The sequence below is a fragment of the Aulonocara sp. 'chitande type north' Nkhata Bay genome, linkage group LG23 (genome assembly GCF_057382095.1).
Source record: "Aulonocara sp. 'chitande type north' Nkhata Bay isolate Kocher_YH1m ecotype deep benthic linkage group LG23, A_spYH_male_GT1.1, whole genome shotgun sequence".
In the NCBI taxonomy this organism is placed as follows: domain Eukaryota; kingdom Metazoa; phylum Chordata; class Actinopteri; order Cichliformes; family Cichlidae; genus Aulonocara; species Aulonocara sp. 'chitande type north' Nkhata Bay.
Window position 1 is genome coordinate 14695195 of NC_141365.1, and position 16583 is coordinate 14711777.

Sequence of the window (16583 nt, forward strand, 5' to 3'; positions counted from 1 at the left end):
TAACACCTGCTGCCTCAGCTGTGCACTTCTGGCTCCCCTGAAGCAAAAAGGGTTAAACTGAAGACTGTGATTATGACCCACTTAAATAAACACACACAGCACTCGGCCCTACAAGTGACTATTGGCCAACCTCAAAGATGTCTCACAGACAGCCTCTGGGACTTCCGAGGAGCACCATAAAATGGACCCCTCCAGGGGCAATTAAACAGGGCTTGGCTTTCATCTCTGTTAAAGCATCTGATGGCCACTCATCACACAGAGCAGCTTCTGAAGCGCCTGGCAGGCTGGAGCTGCATTAGGCTGAGTGCAGGTGGATGACAATGACTCCGAGTGAAGGAGCGGAGGGCTAATCGCGGCAGTCGCAAAAGATTCATCAGCGACGAGCCAAAATGTGATGGTTGATCACACAAACTGGCTCAGGCTCAAGTGTGCAAGCCAGGAGTCTTGAATAATGGATGCACCTTGATCCTTGGCACTGTTAGAAGCGATAACCAGTAAAGGCATCAGAAAGACCGAGTTCTTACTAATAGGCACAACCCAACTGTGTACACAAGCCATTCAAATCACTGCTGTGCAAGCAGAGCTTTAAATCCTCTATGTGCACAGAGCTGAGGGTGGAGGGGCGGAGGGGAAATTTTCCTGTCAGTTTCATTTCTGAGTGATGAAAAGTGAACATTGTGAAAACTGCTCGGGGCTGTGTTCGGGAACAATGCAACATAAAATTGCACCTCTATTAAGTTTGCTTCCAATGAAAAGAAGCACATCCCAGGAACCGTCTGTGCTCACTTTAAATATTACACAAGCTTGGCACGGACATTTTCTGCTCTTCTCCTCAGGCACAACCTCTCCTTTCATCAGGACAAACCTAAAAGTGCACCTCCCCGTCTCTGCCTTATGCCTGCGTTTCGCCCACTGATGCAGTCTGCTATTAAACGCAACTTTTCACATGTGCTGCTTTCCTCAAGTGACCCTCTTATAGTGACCCAACGCCAACGCTGCAGCGCTGATGCTCACTGCTGGGAAATACGAATGCAAAGCAGAAAATTTTAACAATAAAACTGCGTTTTGATTCGTGCACAAGGACACGATAGATTGACTGATGAGGGCAGTTTAAGCTCAACACGGCAACTGAACTGACTCTTCCTTAAAATCAAAGCGGCTTTCTAGCAGCTTTTAAAAAAAAAAAATGCCTCCAAGATGAATGGCTGTAGTTGCCCCCTCGCTCCTAACCTGATACTCCCCGTACGCCTCTGTCAGTCAGCTAAATGAGGTGGAGAAGCCAAGCAGAGAGATGGAGGAAGGGGGGCGAGGGTGTGGAAGAAGAGCAAAAGAGAAAGAGAGAGGTGGTGTGTAAAGGGTCTGCACAAATCTGAGCCTAAAGATCTAATCGCGAATGTTAGGCCAGAAACACAAAGTTTGTTTAGATGATATCCTACAGTTTCAAACACACACACATGCACACACACACACACACACGAGTGGCCCACCCCAGCCCTGAAGCTACAAACTTTGAGTGCACAGCTCTGTGCTGCTGCTGTGTTTGCTCAGCAGTGAGAGCAGGAGCTGCTGATTGCTGAAAGCAGCATGCGGTGAAAGCCAACACTGTTCAGGGTGGAGGACAGCCAGTTGACTGATGGGGATTCAGTGGCTCACACAGGGTGCGGCGCTCAGGTGTTAACATGTAATTATGAGCCTTTCATTGGTCACAATGTGAATTACACGGCCGAGGAACACAAGGCGCACAATGCAGAGCCGCTTAATCACAATCATTTGAAAGAAAACTTCTGCGAGTGTTTGCAGGAAACACACGTGATGCATTGTTCAGCTGGCACGGGGCAAAAGTAATAAATGACCTAAAGTGGCTGGACTTTTAAATTCTACGTGCACATCTGGAAAGCTCGGCTGGAAACCGTGCGGACACAGCACTGCAGCTTTCAAGCTACAACGAAAATGCGTCTCTGGGATAATCTGACTACGCGCAACATGCAATTTGTCCTGATACTCGGACATAGAAAGTAATTGCACACATGCAGCTAATGCACACAAACACACAGCACAGGAACACAGAGACACACACTTCCTGTGTTGCGCAGGTTGGGGCAGGCCCACAGTTGTAGCGTTCCTTTCTACCTGACAGGCGCTGCGGGCGCATGCAGAAGTCAAGTCCTGACAAACATCAGGCCTTAAACAAGCAACGTTTGGCGCCTCTGGTCTTGTCTTCTTCATACCTGACATGTCATGTCATGCCTACAGCGTCTCCCAAACCTGTTTAATTCAACAATAATCCAAAGAGTTCTTTTCCTCCCTCGTGCTACTTTTCTCTGAAACTGAAGCAAAGCACCTGCTTCTTAAATCTAAAACAGGGGGAAAAGTTGAACATTTTAGCGGACAATCTGCTCGGCCGAAGCTATCAGCACCAATCTCGACCACCCAATCTTAGGGATGACACCTGCCCCCGGGCAAGCAGCATCACGTAGCCGGTGTTGAAAGAGTCAAACATGTATCTGTCCCTCTTGGGATTTGCCAATCAAATGTCTTCAGCAGAACAACTGTAACTTCAACTTTAAAACTGAAAGCACAGCAGGTGGGAAGAGGTTTAGGGGAAAAAAAAGCAATCGAGGATTTTCTCCTTTTCTTTTCAGATGGAGAGCAGCCAAAGTTTGCTAAACATGCTTAAAATTATTTTCAAAAACTGTTTGATCTGCTTCTCCTTGAAGGAAGCGTTTGAGCTGCCAGCACTTTTTTGTCGTTCCAACCTTCAATTATAACACAACAATGATTTCTGTGTTGAGAGCACTCCAACAAACTCAGTTTGGTGAGGTCTGATTTAAATTCCTCCTTTTCCCCCTGATGACAGACTAATATCTGCCTTTTATATTTATACCGCCACAGCATGAGCCTGCTTTCTGTTGCTGTAAATCACTGCTGCAGGTACTCTGTCAGAAAGCGGAAAAAAAAGGAATCTTGTAACTTAAACTGTAAAAGAAAGGGCTTTTCCGAGAAGATTATGGAGAAATCCCATAGCCCATATCATAAAAACCTTTTCAACTCTGCCTTTTTAAAAATTTTCCCCTCCACCTTTTCCCATCTGTAGCTTTCAGGGTTTGTCTCTCTGCGACGGGCGAGTCGTGACAAGCTTCTTGACACAAACAAGTCTCAGCCCCATCTCGTGAGGCGTGGGACGGGCCCGCAGATGTTCCATGGGCAAGTTGCGTCTTGCCGCCTTTCGCTAGAACACTCTTCTCTTTGAGCATTCCTCCTCCTCCTCCGGCGCAATGTGAGATGCAACCATCAAGCTTAACTCTCTCAAAAAAAGACAGAGCCCACTCCAAGAGCACAGGGTTCAGGAAAGAGGCACACGGTATTTACACAAGTATTATCTACAGGCCCTCAATCCATTACTGTAATCCCCCTGGGCTCAACAGCGTCCCAGTGATAGCCCGAACCATGACATTCCTCTCCTTTGACTAAATATGGTGGCAGTTAATACACACCGCAAACACAACTAGTCTTTACCCTGACAACAATGGCTGCCTCCTTTAGCGGCGCAAAGAAGATGAAACATCTCTAAACTTGTGTATTCATTTGACCCGGCGATTGTTTTTCTCTAACCGAGCGCTGGGGGAGGGAACGCCGTGCAGGCTGCAGGAGTGCCGGCAGGAAAACCGTGTGGGAGCAGTTTCTGGGAAACACTGACGTGTTGCACCTTTTGCTGTGTGCCTCATCCTAGACAGGAAGAGGTTAAGGTGTGGGTTAGGGATTAGGTGTGTCTCCATCAGAACAGTCATCAAACAGTACAGTACACAGTCCACTAAGTCCCCGTGGAAGATCCCACAGGCCTTCAAAAAGGGGGCATTAGTGGATCTATGCACAGAGCAAAGCTGCAGTGACATCTACGGTGGCTCTCTGCCATCAGTCCATCAGTCCAGCAGTTGAGCTTATTGGGCTGAGATTATGGGAGCTTTACGAAAGATCTCCTGAGATCAGGAGAGGGAGCCTCCTTTGAGATGGGAACCGACGCTGTAATCACTCTTCTTTAGAATCAGACTGGAAGCTGCAGCCAGCGAAAATGACTCTCTCTATGAGCCAATCTGGAAATCAACAAAACGATGTTCGGCGGGGAAACGCTGTAACGAATCCTCTCTGACAGGATCAACTGCATTTCAGAGTTGAGTGACATTTAACCTGGCTGCGAGGTACAAAAACAACAACGGAGCATGTGGAACCAGCCCGACCTCACAGAAAACATTACAAGCAATCAGTCACGTGCTGGTCATCATTTATTTGTGCATTATTGTTTTCAAGGCCAACTCCAGATGAGCGCTCTAAACAGGCTCTAAACTCTAAGCAGTGCAGTGCATCCACTTCCTGGCTCTTATTTATGTATGGTCAAAATCAAACTCCAATTAAAAACAGTCATTAAAAAGCAGTCTGTGTGTTTGTTTTCATGGACATAGATCGTAACAACAGGAAGTACGTGTCATGTCTGCAGTAAATAAAGGAACCAAGGAAACCTCCCCGCCTCTGTTACCACAGGGAAATAAATTGACATTTAAGTCAGACGTGTATTTTAACTTCTCAAATGGGCTCAGTTACTTGTTCCCAGTGCAATAGCTTTATATCAGCAGCACATTTGCAATCTCCACCAACACTGGTGGCCAGTTGAAGCTCTGAAACAGGAACAGCTTAGAGTTTAGCTGTCACCGAGGGAAGTGAACAAGCTTGTTGTCGATTATGTGGTGCTGCTGATGTAAATGTCCAACTGGCTCCACAGCCTCTGTGCACAGACTGGTTATCCACAGGTGTGCAAAGTTGTTATTCTTGCTAATGTAAAAGTCATCGTAAGGAGGTGCTTTGCACAAAAGGTGATGCTAATTACTTTTTAATGGCTCTGATTTTGTAATGCTACCCATCCTTCGCTAGGAGAACAAACTTTATTTCGATTGGTTAACTGTACGAGACGATGTTGCACAACAGCACTTGTTTGTGTTTACTGCTCTCATATTTTAGCGCTCGTGCCTGTTTCTTATCCTTGTGGAGACTTTGGGCGACTGCACTTTAAAAAATAGAATTTATACAAAAAAAAAGAGTTTTTAAAAATATTTTTAATGTTTTTTTAAACTCTGAACTACTAAATAAAGTTAAGTCTTTAATCAGTGCAATGATTGTAAGTAGCAATCCCTGACTTTTCCATGTTAAGCCAGACCAATCAAACCAGTCTTGCATCATGTTATGACTGTGGGACACATCGTTGGTTCCCTGCATGTGTCTACGACGGGACGACTGCGACTGGGGCGTGCCGCTCACAAACCACAGTGTGAGCCACCTCACGGTTGCACATCAGACAAACACTTTTGTTTTTGGACTGAAAATGAGAGGGATGACTGAGGCACTGTGGGAACTGGGCAAATGTGACGATCCCACACTCGGCGTGGCCAAGGAGTAAGGCGAGATCGCCCAGCACTCCCTGAGTTTGCCTGGAAGCTACAGCACGTTAAATTCGGCGCATCAATGCGCTCAGCAGGTTTTCCTCAAACGGCCCGCATTTTTGACTGTTAATTGGAAATTTTTAATAAATATGTTTCTGTATTAAGCGTTTTCTGCTCCGTTATGTAATAACTGACATGTCACAAAGTTACGTCACCCAGATTCTGTATGTGAACAGACGGGGTTTCCTTTGACGCCCACGCCGTCACTAGATGATGTGACAGCTGTCCCAAATTATGACGCAGGGACAAAAAGCCGCCGCCAATTTCGTCCGCTAGAGTGCATTAGTGCACCGACCTTGCGCCTCTGTTCCCGCATCGCCGCAGATCGCACACATTAACAACCGAGCAGGCGGGGCACTGATGCAACAGCTGTCCCTCAGCCCTGTGATGCGTAATGACAGAGCGAGAGGAGCCGGTTGAGTCTGTTTAATGAGTCGAGGATGGTGACATCTAGCTGCACGGGAAAGGAGCAACGATTCAACCTGTTTACCTCTGTCATCAACAAAGCATCAGTAAACTTTACCCGACTTCTAAGGAAAAGGGACATTTCACTTGAGTGAGGTCACTGTGAGATTAATAAAGGTTTAAGCTTCTTCATTTTCACTTTAACCTGCCACACATGCAGGGCTCTGGTTTCCTGTAGAAAGTTGTTTTTGGTGCTTTGTCAAGAAGTTTTAACACTAAATGACCTGCACTGTTAGCAGTTTGGTTAGCTAAAATTAACAATTCCCAGACATTTTTGTATCTAAAATGGTCGAAATATGAGAAAATAGCACATTTTCTGTCAAGTGAGACAACTCAAGCCTTACTTACTCAAGCTAACACATTTCCTATCACATGAATGAGTGCATCCATGATTTTGACAGTGTATGCACTCTTCCCCCTGTCAGTGAGAAGTTAACTTAAAAACCCTGAGGTTCAGTCCTGATGTAAAAATATCTCAGGTGACATTCTTCCCAGCCAGAAGTCAGATAAGAAGTTCATAGGTGAAAGTGTCTCTTTAACCTCCACCCCGATAAATCATCACCTCCTACAATGATGGGTTAGGCTGACAGGCAGCACATTTAAATTTATTACACAATAAAAAAATGACAAAAGCTTTCATTCTTTTGTAGCTATAAAAGTCATATCTTTATCTTGAGTGCTGATTGTTATGATGTGTAATTAAAAACATAATTTATGGAACATAAGATAAAGAAAACATGAATGCAGCCTCTGTCCAGCAGGACAGGAACGATGGGAGATGGTGTAACAGAGTCTTTCTTCTTCTTCTCCCTATTTTCCGTCTTTATACTTAAGTAAAATTCCAGCTTCCTGTATATCTTATTTAAATCAAAAAGTTCATGTGTTACTTAGTGTACTCTCTTAACCTCCAGTACTCACCTGTTGATCAGAAGTGAAGCGCAAAGTTATTCTAGTTAATGCAAACTAAACCATAAACACATTTATCTGATCAATATTACAAAATTAACTTCAATTAAATATTCGGTAAATGTTCTTAGTCCGAGTCTTTTCTCACTCTGGTCAAATTTGTGAGTTCAGCACAATTATTATTAAGAAATAAATCATATTCACTCAAATCTGTCCCACCTGCAGAGGCCTATCAGTGGGGTCTGCACGACATTAATGCGAGACCTCTTGCAGAAAAGGAAGTGGAACCCCGCTAACTTTATGCAGGACTCCACAAACACTGAGCGAACACGGGTCTTACCGTCCAGGTGGCAGACTTTGCTGTGCTGGACTGCTGGAAGGACACGTCAAAGGTGTGTGGGCCTGCGTAATCTGTGTTGGATGGGATGGCCGGTGAGGGGGAAAGGGCATCGAAGGTGGAGCTGGGCTGGGCGTAGGGCGACGGGGCGGTCACGTTGTTCTGCGCGTGGTCGTTGTTGTAGGGGCTGGTGGAGGTCGAGCCGCCGTTCTGAATGTTCTGATCCATGCCATTCAGGAGCCCCAGGTTTGTGTACTGTGACTGAAGATGGAGAGGAGGGGGAGGGGGAAGAGCGACAAAGGTGTTCAGTCACAGATGCTTCAGACGAAATGTTTTGTGCAAATTTTGTAATAAAGAAATAAAAACAGTTAGCCTCATCCAAACATCAGTGATTAAGGTAGAAGATTAAGACAACACATGAAATAAACACGTTCTCCCTACAAAGCCATTTCTTTTCCCACATATATTCAGACAGGACGAGTGGAATTAAAATATGTCCCCTTTAGAGAGGATGGAGAGTACTCCTGGGTGGTAGCCAGCCCCTTCTTGCTTGCTCTGCTTGCCATTCACCTCATTCCTTTCCATTTATAAACAGCACATTCCTGGAAGAGGTGCCATCGCTCGTGCTCTTTAGACGGCCATCAATCTTTCCAGGGCCTCTCGTTTATTTCGAGCACGGCTGGCCACAGCTGTCCGACTCACACCCACTGCCCTGCCAGGTGTTGGTGTTGCTCCAGATGATCAACAAAACACTAGGTTGGTAGGTTAGATAACTATTAGTCAAGGGAGTGACTTATGAATCAACGATGCCGCTTTATTACACACAGATCCATAGACACACCTGAGAGAGGTCACTGGAGTCAACCTCGGCATACCTGTGCAGCAGCGCCACAGGGGAGCGGCTGTTTGGCAGAGGAAGGGGGGCTTAAGCCCCTCAGAAACAATGACACCGGAGCTTATAAGGAGGCTGCGTGAAACAATTATGCCGGGCATGCAGGTGTTAAGAGACAAGTGTTTTGTGAATGGAGCACACACGCACGCACAGAAAGAAAGAAAGTCCTTCCTGGGGGAGCCCCTGCAGCTTTTAGTGGGGACACACACGCTCTCACACAAATGACTGATTATACGCACGTATTACAGGTCTAAGAGTGGCTCTGTGGATCTAATCAGGGGGAAAAATGGATGGTAAGAAAAACAAAGTTCTTTTTTTCCCCACCTACGCATATTTTAAAAATGAAAATAATCCCCGTTTCCCATGGGAACGAGCTCGGTGGATTTATTTCCTGTTTGTACACCGTTTTCCCGTAAATGAAGCGCGAGCGATGGTGATATCAGAGTGATTCTTTTGAACTATGGTGCAATTCCACTGAGGCACTCAGCCATTGAGAGATGACACAGCCTCCCCCAGTACCTGATGCTGGCAGCTGCTATGGATCTGACAGGCACCAATTATCAATGCCAAATGATTATTCTAAAGAAAAGGCTGATGGTGGCCTCAGACCAAACATAGATAAAAGCAGAAGCATAAAGCAGACAGGCTGACGTAGACTACTTAACATTAAATACAGGGCCTGAGATAATGCTTCTCGTGGTGTAAGTGAAAATCAGGATCAAAGATGAGGATTTGAGGATAAAGCTGTAATTGACCAGATAGCGAGGTTTCACCTGAACTCATCGCGTTTTAATGTTTAATTGGCTGGAAGCAGGATATCAGCTTTTAGAAAGGGCAGCGTGAGGGACTTTCAGGCCTTCTCTTCATTTCCTTTAATCAGATCTTATTCCACTATAATACAGCCAGCATTTAATAACCACTTTAGCAGCTCTTAAAAATTCCTTCTGTTTATAGCTGACGCTGTGTTCAGGCCTCTGGGATGCCACGGCTGTGCAAAGCAGAAGCGCAGTAAATCAGCAGCAGCCTTTAATAAAGTTTACAAAAAGCTGCGCTTTCTGTTCGAGGCCTGAGAGCTCATTTCTTTGTCTGAGAGAAAATGCTGGGCTAACGCTTCAGACCAGCGGCAAAAGGACACTGTTGACCTTCACAGCGATTGCCTGAATTACCCACAACACATAGCAGGGATATTTTAAATACACGTGGCAGGGCTCATTTAGAAGTTGCTGCTGCGGCGTTGGGTTCGGCGCGTGCATGCATTCAAATCAATGCATTCCTCGCTGGGTATGCGACCAAATGAATTCACTGAATAAATATGAAATGTTAATGGTGAAAATGCTCTCTGCACTCCCGCCAAAACTCTTGTCTAAAGAGTCGGTTCGGTGCTTTTGACTCGTTTCTCATCAGTTTAATAGCGCGAGTGTCATTATCAGCAGCATCGCGAGGCAGCAGAGATTGTTTTCTTTGTGAGAACACAGATCACAGTCTCTGATAAACCCAGAAAATTCCACAGACGTAACAGCAGTCCCCTACGCGGAGCAGAAGCGCCACACTCTTTCAGCACTTATACTGACCAACTGAAAGCTCCACAGTTTCTATCTAGAGCTTCTAAAATCCTCCTGTTGCTGCTGCTTTGTGTAGCCGCAGAGCGCAAACACTGATAACGCCAAATCTTGAGAGACAGCAGGAGCCAGATCAGACCCAGCCTGAGGGGGAAAGAGCTCATTCCAGGCTCTCCGCTGACCCGCTCATCGTTGGACCAGCGTATGAGACCATCTGGGGAGGGAGACATTAAAGGCTCAACAAGGCCGAGAGGGGGGAGGTGAGGTGGGGCTGGGTGGGTGGGGGTCTATCGGCACCTCATACCTGCTGGGGTGGGCAGAGCAGGTGATTGTATCTACATCAACATACCATTAAAGCAATTACGACCCCGGACAAAACAGCAATGCCTGGCCGGCCACCATCTAATGGCTGCAGCGGCTCCCAGGAGACTGGGGACCGGGGGGAACCCGATACCCCGCACACGCACGCACTCACACTCAGACACACACACTGACCTGGACACCACTTAAAGACCCCCTGCTCAACAACTTAAAAAGACAGCGAACTGACGCACCTGCTATCCGCAACCTGCAATCTGAGAATCTATCACCGCTCGGCGTTAGCTTTGGTTTGGAATTCAGTTAGTGGGAAAAAAAAGAAAGAAAGAAAAAGAAATAACAGACATATATATGGAAAAGCAAAAGCACGATCCAAGGAAAAGAGCTGAGATTGAATTGTTTAACTTAGAGTTCGGGTTGTCAATCATATTTGAAAAAGAAGAAAATAAAGCTAAGATGATATGTTTGCCATCGAGCTCGGCAAACACAGATAAGGCAACAATTATGGTTTCCCTCTTAGGGTAAAATATGAATCTACAGGAACAGATTTTTTTTTCATTTTTTTTTAAAGAATATGTATCTATTAAAAACTTTTTCCTCACATTTTACTCTTTAAACTTTTGTTGTCTTTGGTTTCAACAGAACAGAAGATTTAATGGAAAGAGAAACGTGGCGCCACGTTAAATCAAAACCATTTTCAGTTTTGTCCCCCCAAATTTTCCAACTTTTACCAAGAAACAAACTCTGAGACATAGAAACAGATTAAATCCTTTCCCGCCACACACACACACACACACACACACACACACACACACACACACACACACACACACAGCAGCCATTTCACAAGAAGGAAATATCCAGATTTGTGTTTACATTCCCCTGCTCTCTGGACTGTCACATCTGCAGTTTATGTCTCAGTTAGACGAATACACAAATCCAATCTACGGAACGTTAAATAGTGGCATAAAATCTACGCTTCAAACTACGAGGCCTTTTTCTCTGATGTGTCCTTCACGCCAGGGAGGCTGGGGGACCAAAGAATGGAAGCGAAGGCTGATGCCCTGTTTCCCGCACTGCTCTTACCTCGTTGTAAGAAGTTGTGGTCCCCGTCTCCAGGTACAACATGTTGGCACTGAGATTGAGCAGAGCTGCTGCTGTTTGCTCCACTGGCTCCAGGATTCCACAAATCTCTTTTCCTCACTCTAAAAGGAGTGATGTGGACTACAGATGCAAAGTGGACAAGCAGAAGCTCCTATAAGAATCTATGGGATGGTCATATATACCTTGGAAGAAAAGGGGGTGGGCCTGAGGAGCTTTACCTGTCCACACCCAGAAGAAGAGGCCTTGCTCTGCAGAGAAAACTCTGCAGAGAAAACGAATGACTTTGTCGACTTGGCAGCTTTGTTTATAATGAACTGCAACCAAAATAAAGCATTTCAGACGTTTTATTAATTTTTATATGCAACGACGTGACAACGCAGAAGGCAAAGCGACAGAAAATGGAGAAAAAAGTATGTTTTTGTCTTGAATTTTCAAAAAACAGCGCTGTTCTCAGACGAATTAAAACTAAAACATTTTAAATGAGTTTTTAACAAAAAAAAGAAACGCCTCGGGTGGTTTAAAATAATTTTCCAAATTAGAAAAAAAGAGATGAGAGAGACGATTAATTCCTACAGTGCAGGCCGCTGAGTGGGAGCTGCGGTCTGGGCTCGGGACAGATACACAGTTGCTTGTTAGCATAAGAATGGCTCCCCTCTGAAGCCCCAGAGCACTCTGAATGGAGAGGCCTGCAGGAAAACAAAGGGACTCCCGTAGATTACTTGTATCTATCAGAGATGACTGCTGTAGATCTGTTTTGGAAACATGCATTGTTTCTCGGCCTGTGTAATGACGGTGGGACTGAGCCGCTCGCTCTCCTGTGACTCCAGCAGCTCCAATAAGAGTGGCCTAGTGAGTGGGATTCAATTTAATTGGGAATCATACAGTTTGTGCAGAGAAGCTTCTTACAACTGTTGGGTGATGCTGAGACATTTTTTAATGAATTGTTTTGATTAATATGAACTAAAAACATGCACAACGCAGATGTAAAAAAAAAATAAATAAATAAAAATTCACAGAAAATTGACAATATAGGCTCAGATGAACATCTAAAAGAGCATGTGTGTCTTTATATAATCACATAAAATGAGAATTATTTTGACTTAAGAGGACATACTGCAGATATAATGATATTTAGATATGGCCAGCTGATCTGCTCCATGACAGAGGTAGAGGAGGAGGAGGAGGAGGCCAGTCAGCAGGGCACACATCACTCCTTTGGTGACGGGGGGATGGAAATCTTGCCCTGTGGTCAGAATGATTTGAAAGTTGTCTGAAATCTAAAGCACAACTGTGACGTGCAGTCAGTGTCTCCAATCATCAACCACACCCCGCTCAGGCCCCGGGGTTTCAGGCCTGCAGGTCAGCCTGTCACAAAAGGCAAATCAACACTTTAAAGAGCTCAAGCCAGTGGCCTCCTAAGACTCCCGGCCACAAACACGGGCCAACCTGCAGCTTCTGAGGGTGATCATTTGTTTGGCAAAACAAACTTCTAATTATGTTAAAACAACAGTGACCTGCGAAAGAGGTTAGAGTCCTCAGTTTGTGGCTAATGCAACGAAGGCAGGAGCTGAACTCCAAAACAGATCCATTTCTACAGCAACGTACTGATAAGCGTAAACATTAGATTCGTGATGGGTAACATTATGACTAAAAATGTCATGAAATAAACAGCTGGGTTCTTCAAAGACCCCAGTCGGTCACTTGAAGGTTAACTGCGTCACCTCGGCTGCTACAGCGGTGAGAAACTGAGTTGGAGCAAGCGGCGACTAAAGATCTGCAGATCCAGAGGCTCAGACAAAAGAGGCTTTGCTAAAGTTTTTCCTTTTAAAGAGGCTAGTCCTAAAGTCCGCTAGATTAGTTTAGTATCGGGTGTCGGGCTGCAGAGGCTGCAAAGGCACAGACACCTGACCTAAAACAGAGTAAGCTGCCGTCCTCACTGACAGACGCAGATGGTCGACCGAGCAGCAGAAAGCATCACTTGGGTGGCAAATCCCAAAATCCTCACAATCAACTGCCACCAAATCCTGAATCACTGAAGCTGCTTTTAGGGAAGCTAATTTATCCACAGACACATTTTATAAGTGAAAGAGAAACTGGGAACATTTTCAGCAATGATTTTTACGACCTTCACTGACCAAATGGCTGCAGAGTCACACTTTTGCACGCTAATTCAATTCTTTTATTTAAATACAAATAATCAGACAAGTGACGACACTGTAAAACAATGTGCTGGGCATCTTACCTTCATCTTTGCATTAACAGAGCAGCCGGGATGTTTTTACACCTGTTTTAGCACTGTGTCACATACATACTGGTAAGTAAAAGGGCTCAAATTCAGTGCTGCAGACTCCGTTAAAATCTAAACTTCACACACTGAGAAGATGGAAAGTATTTTAACTTTTCAACTTCACCTGCAACCACGGAAACCCACTTTTAGTTTTAGTTTCCGAGCTGAAGCTTCTGGAGGTTCAAGTACTGAACGCCTCAAGGTCCATGTGCGGGTCAAGCATGAGCCCCGAGTATTCGCACTCTTTGGTCGGGTTTAAATGTGTAACCTGTTCTTTTTGAGTTTTCCGTGTGAATCTATTTAAATGTTTCTGTAAAGCACTTTGCATCTGTTTCAAAAGTGTTCTTTTTCTATATTTATACGCTCTGTCGAGTCCTGGTTCAAAATGGGTCTACTGGAGTTGATCTTTATTACCTACTTTAACAGAAATCTCTCCGTTGTGCTATTTCTGACAATCTGATAAAGAAAAACGCTCATTTTGTTTGCATATATGAAACAGTTAAAATCATTTTGGAGAATGCCAAAAATGTTTCTACTCAGGAAAAACTCTGGCACTAGAAAATGAAATGTAGATCACGGCTCTGAAAACATGATCACTCGCACGGCCTGCTTTTCAATATCCTCCAGTATCACCAACAATGAGCACAGAGACTCAGCCGCTTATTTCAAACAGAATCGCTGCTTTTTCATTTATCTGATCACCACAGACGCCGTGCAGAAGGAAATTTCAAAGTTTCTTTTACTGAATAAAAACATATAAACTAGTTAAAGATTTTAAACCACTGAGCAGTAAAACCCTGTTTTTTCTGCCCCAGCTCTCACAATACTGCTGAAAAACCTGGTTTCAAACATGATATTTCTTAAAATAATATCCATAACAGGTTTTTCCTGCTGGCATCCCTGAAGAGCCTCTAACTTTTCCTCTTAAGAAAATCACCTGGACTGGAAAAATATTCTTCACACCCTTGTTTATAAAAAAAAAAAAAAAAAAAAAAGCACATCTTTATGAGATATGCACAGACTTCAGTTAAGCCTGTGTCCTCACCACATCTGGACCAGCCACACTCGAGTGCACAGTCGGCTCTAAAGTCTCATTCTGAGACAGATAAAATATTATCAAACAGTAGAAAACATTATTACTGAAAGATGTTTTCACCTGGTCACAACCTGCATGTTTTTTTGTTGAACCCGGCACCATATGAAACTGCGGCGTAAAAACACAGCTCACCATGACCAACAAAGAAAGTAACAGGGGCCCCACATCCCCACATCTAAACTCTGACTTCTTACCAAATCAACAGTCATTCAAGTGGACCGTGGCAAGCAACCGTTCTTTGGTCTTCACCTTTAAGTGCTGGAGGCAAACTGGTGGAGCATTAAAACAAAATAAAGGAGCGCTTTATGGCTGTCTACTTCATGCACCAGTTTGCTTCGGATTAAATAAAGTGTGATGTCCTGACGAATAAAGTTTGACGCCAAGCCTCTCGCTGCTTAGAAAGAGAAAAAAAAATAACGTTGGGAGGTAAAGGCTGGAGGAAAGGGCTCAAACGCTGTGGTAACAAGCGCACCACATGTGCTAAAGTCTGCATTAAAAAGCATTAATTTCAGCTCTGTTAAATGTGGGAAACAAAAGAGAAAACCCCTCATCTGCATCTGCACAAACACTGAACACAGGGGCACTCACGCCGAGACACACAGTAGGTGAGGGGAAAAAAATCCAAACACAAACATGTAATTAGATCTCGAAGGAGCCTCGTGTTGATTGAGCTACTCCTCTGTAAAGTTGTTTAAACTCTAACCTGCGACTGAAAAGCACCTCGGTGCCTCTGCTCGACAACTGCATCTTCCACGCACAGCTGATCACAGCTTTATCTGGCTGTAAAATCAGCTGTTTGGGGTAGGATATAGCGTTTCTCCTGCCACGATCCCCGCTACATTCCTTCATGTTATTCTACCCTCTCCTTCCCCCTTCGTTGCCACCCCACCTCCACAACCTTTACATGGAGAAGACACGTACTGATAGATGAGACCTGGGACCTCTACAACAGAGGCAGGTGCTGCGTTAAATTGTTGCCCTGCAGCTACAGTGCAAAAAAAAAGAAAGAAAGAAAAAAAAGTAGAATAAAAAGGAATTTCACATTAAACGTAAAGCCCACACAATACAAATAAGTCCCCCGGGGCACTAAACAGTGAGCTGCATTCTAATGACTCATGAAAGAGGCACACCTCCACATGGGTGGAAGAGGAAGGGGGGCAAGTTGAGGGTGGGTTCGCCCACCGCAGCTTTTCATCAAAACAGAGGTATGACTCTGTAATAACGGCTGGGGCTTGGTGATTGGCAAGCAGCCACCGGGGCGAGCTTTTAGCCCACAGCGATGCTGCCAGATCTGCTGCTGTGCCAATCGCTGCACCACGCCTCTCTCTGGTGCACAAAGTGGAAAGTGGGTGGTGGGGGTAGAGCCGTTAATCATCAGTTCAAGAGAGCACAGGCCCCCTTGGGGGATGCGCAGTGTAACGTTACTCAGCTCCCCGAACAAAATTTTTATTTGCTATTTTTTTCCCGCCCTGGCTGGACAACGGCATTCCTGCACTGGGAGGGGAGCGTGCACATCATCGCTGAGCAGCAGAGCTGACAAGGACATGCCCCGTGCTACAGGTCAAACATGGATTTACAAACCTGTGTTTTAACTCAGCGTTTTCTCTGTGAGACGCAGAGAAGACCGAGGTGAAAAGATGGGTGAAACTGACACAACTGAGCTGAACTTTGTTTAACTAAAACTCAGCCCCGATCGTTTCTTTCACCAAAAAATATGGTGAGGTGTGGGATGTGAACTTTTTGGGGCTTCTAAAGTGGGGCATACCAGAAAAAGTTTGAAAACCACTGATCTAGAGCAAGAGAGATGATTTAGGAATGAGTTTCCTTGTTAAAGCCTTCACACACTATCCCCCATCAGTGCAGGCTGGATGTGCAATGAAAGCGTCGCTGCTAAGGATGCCATCATTGCACAAATGTAAAGAAAAATACCAGAACCGGCTGTGTAGCTGCAAAGAAGCATGAGAAATATGGAAGATACAACAAAAATTGAGATCATTCCTTAATTTTTCATAGTAAAACTAAGTAAGAGTGTACATGAAAAACCTAGAAATGGGAAAAATGGGAGTAGAAACACTTTATAGTTGTCACATATAAACACTGTAAATAAAAACGGCAGCATTCACCTGTATG

The 16583-nt window shown here is 44.8% G+C and overlaps 1 protein-coding gene across 5 annotated transcripts in view; it reads right to left on the minus strand.

Annotated features, from left to right (window-relative positions):
- Positions 1 to 16583, minus strand: part of tp63 (tumor protein p63) — a 62819-nt gene that overhangs the window by 7956 nt on the left and 38280 nt on the right. For 3 of the 5 annotated variants that reach the window (XM_086284006.1, XM_086284005.1, XM_086284002.1), the window contains one exon: positions 7201 to 7458. In XM_086284006.1, the coding sequence (XP_086140132.1) occupies positions 7201 to 7458 (258 nt within the window). Of the gene's footprint in view, positions 1 to 7200; positions 7459 to 11052; positions 11229 to 16583 lie in introns of those variants that run through there. The other 2 variants (XM_086284008.1, XM_086284007.1) reach the window with 1 other exon arrangement.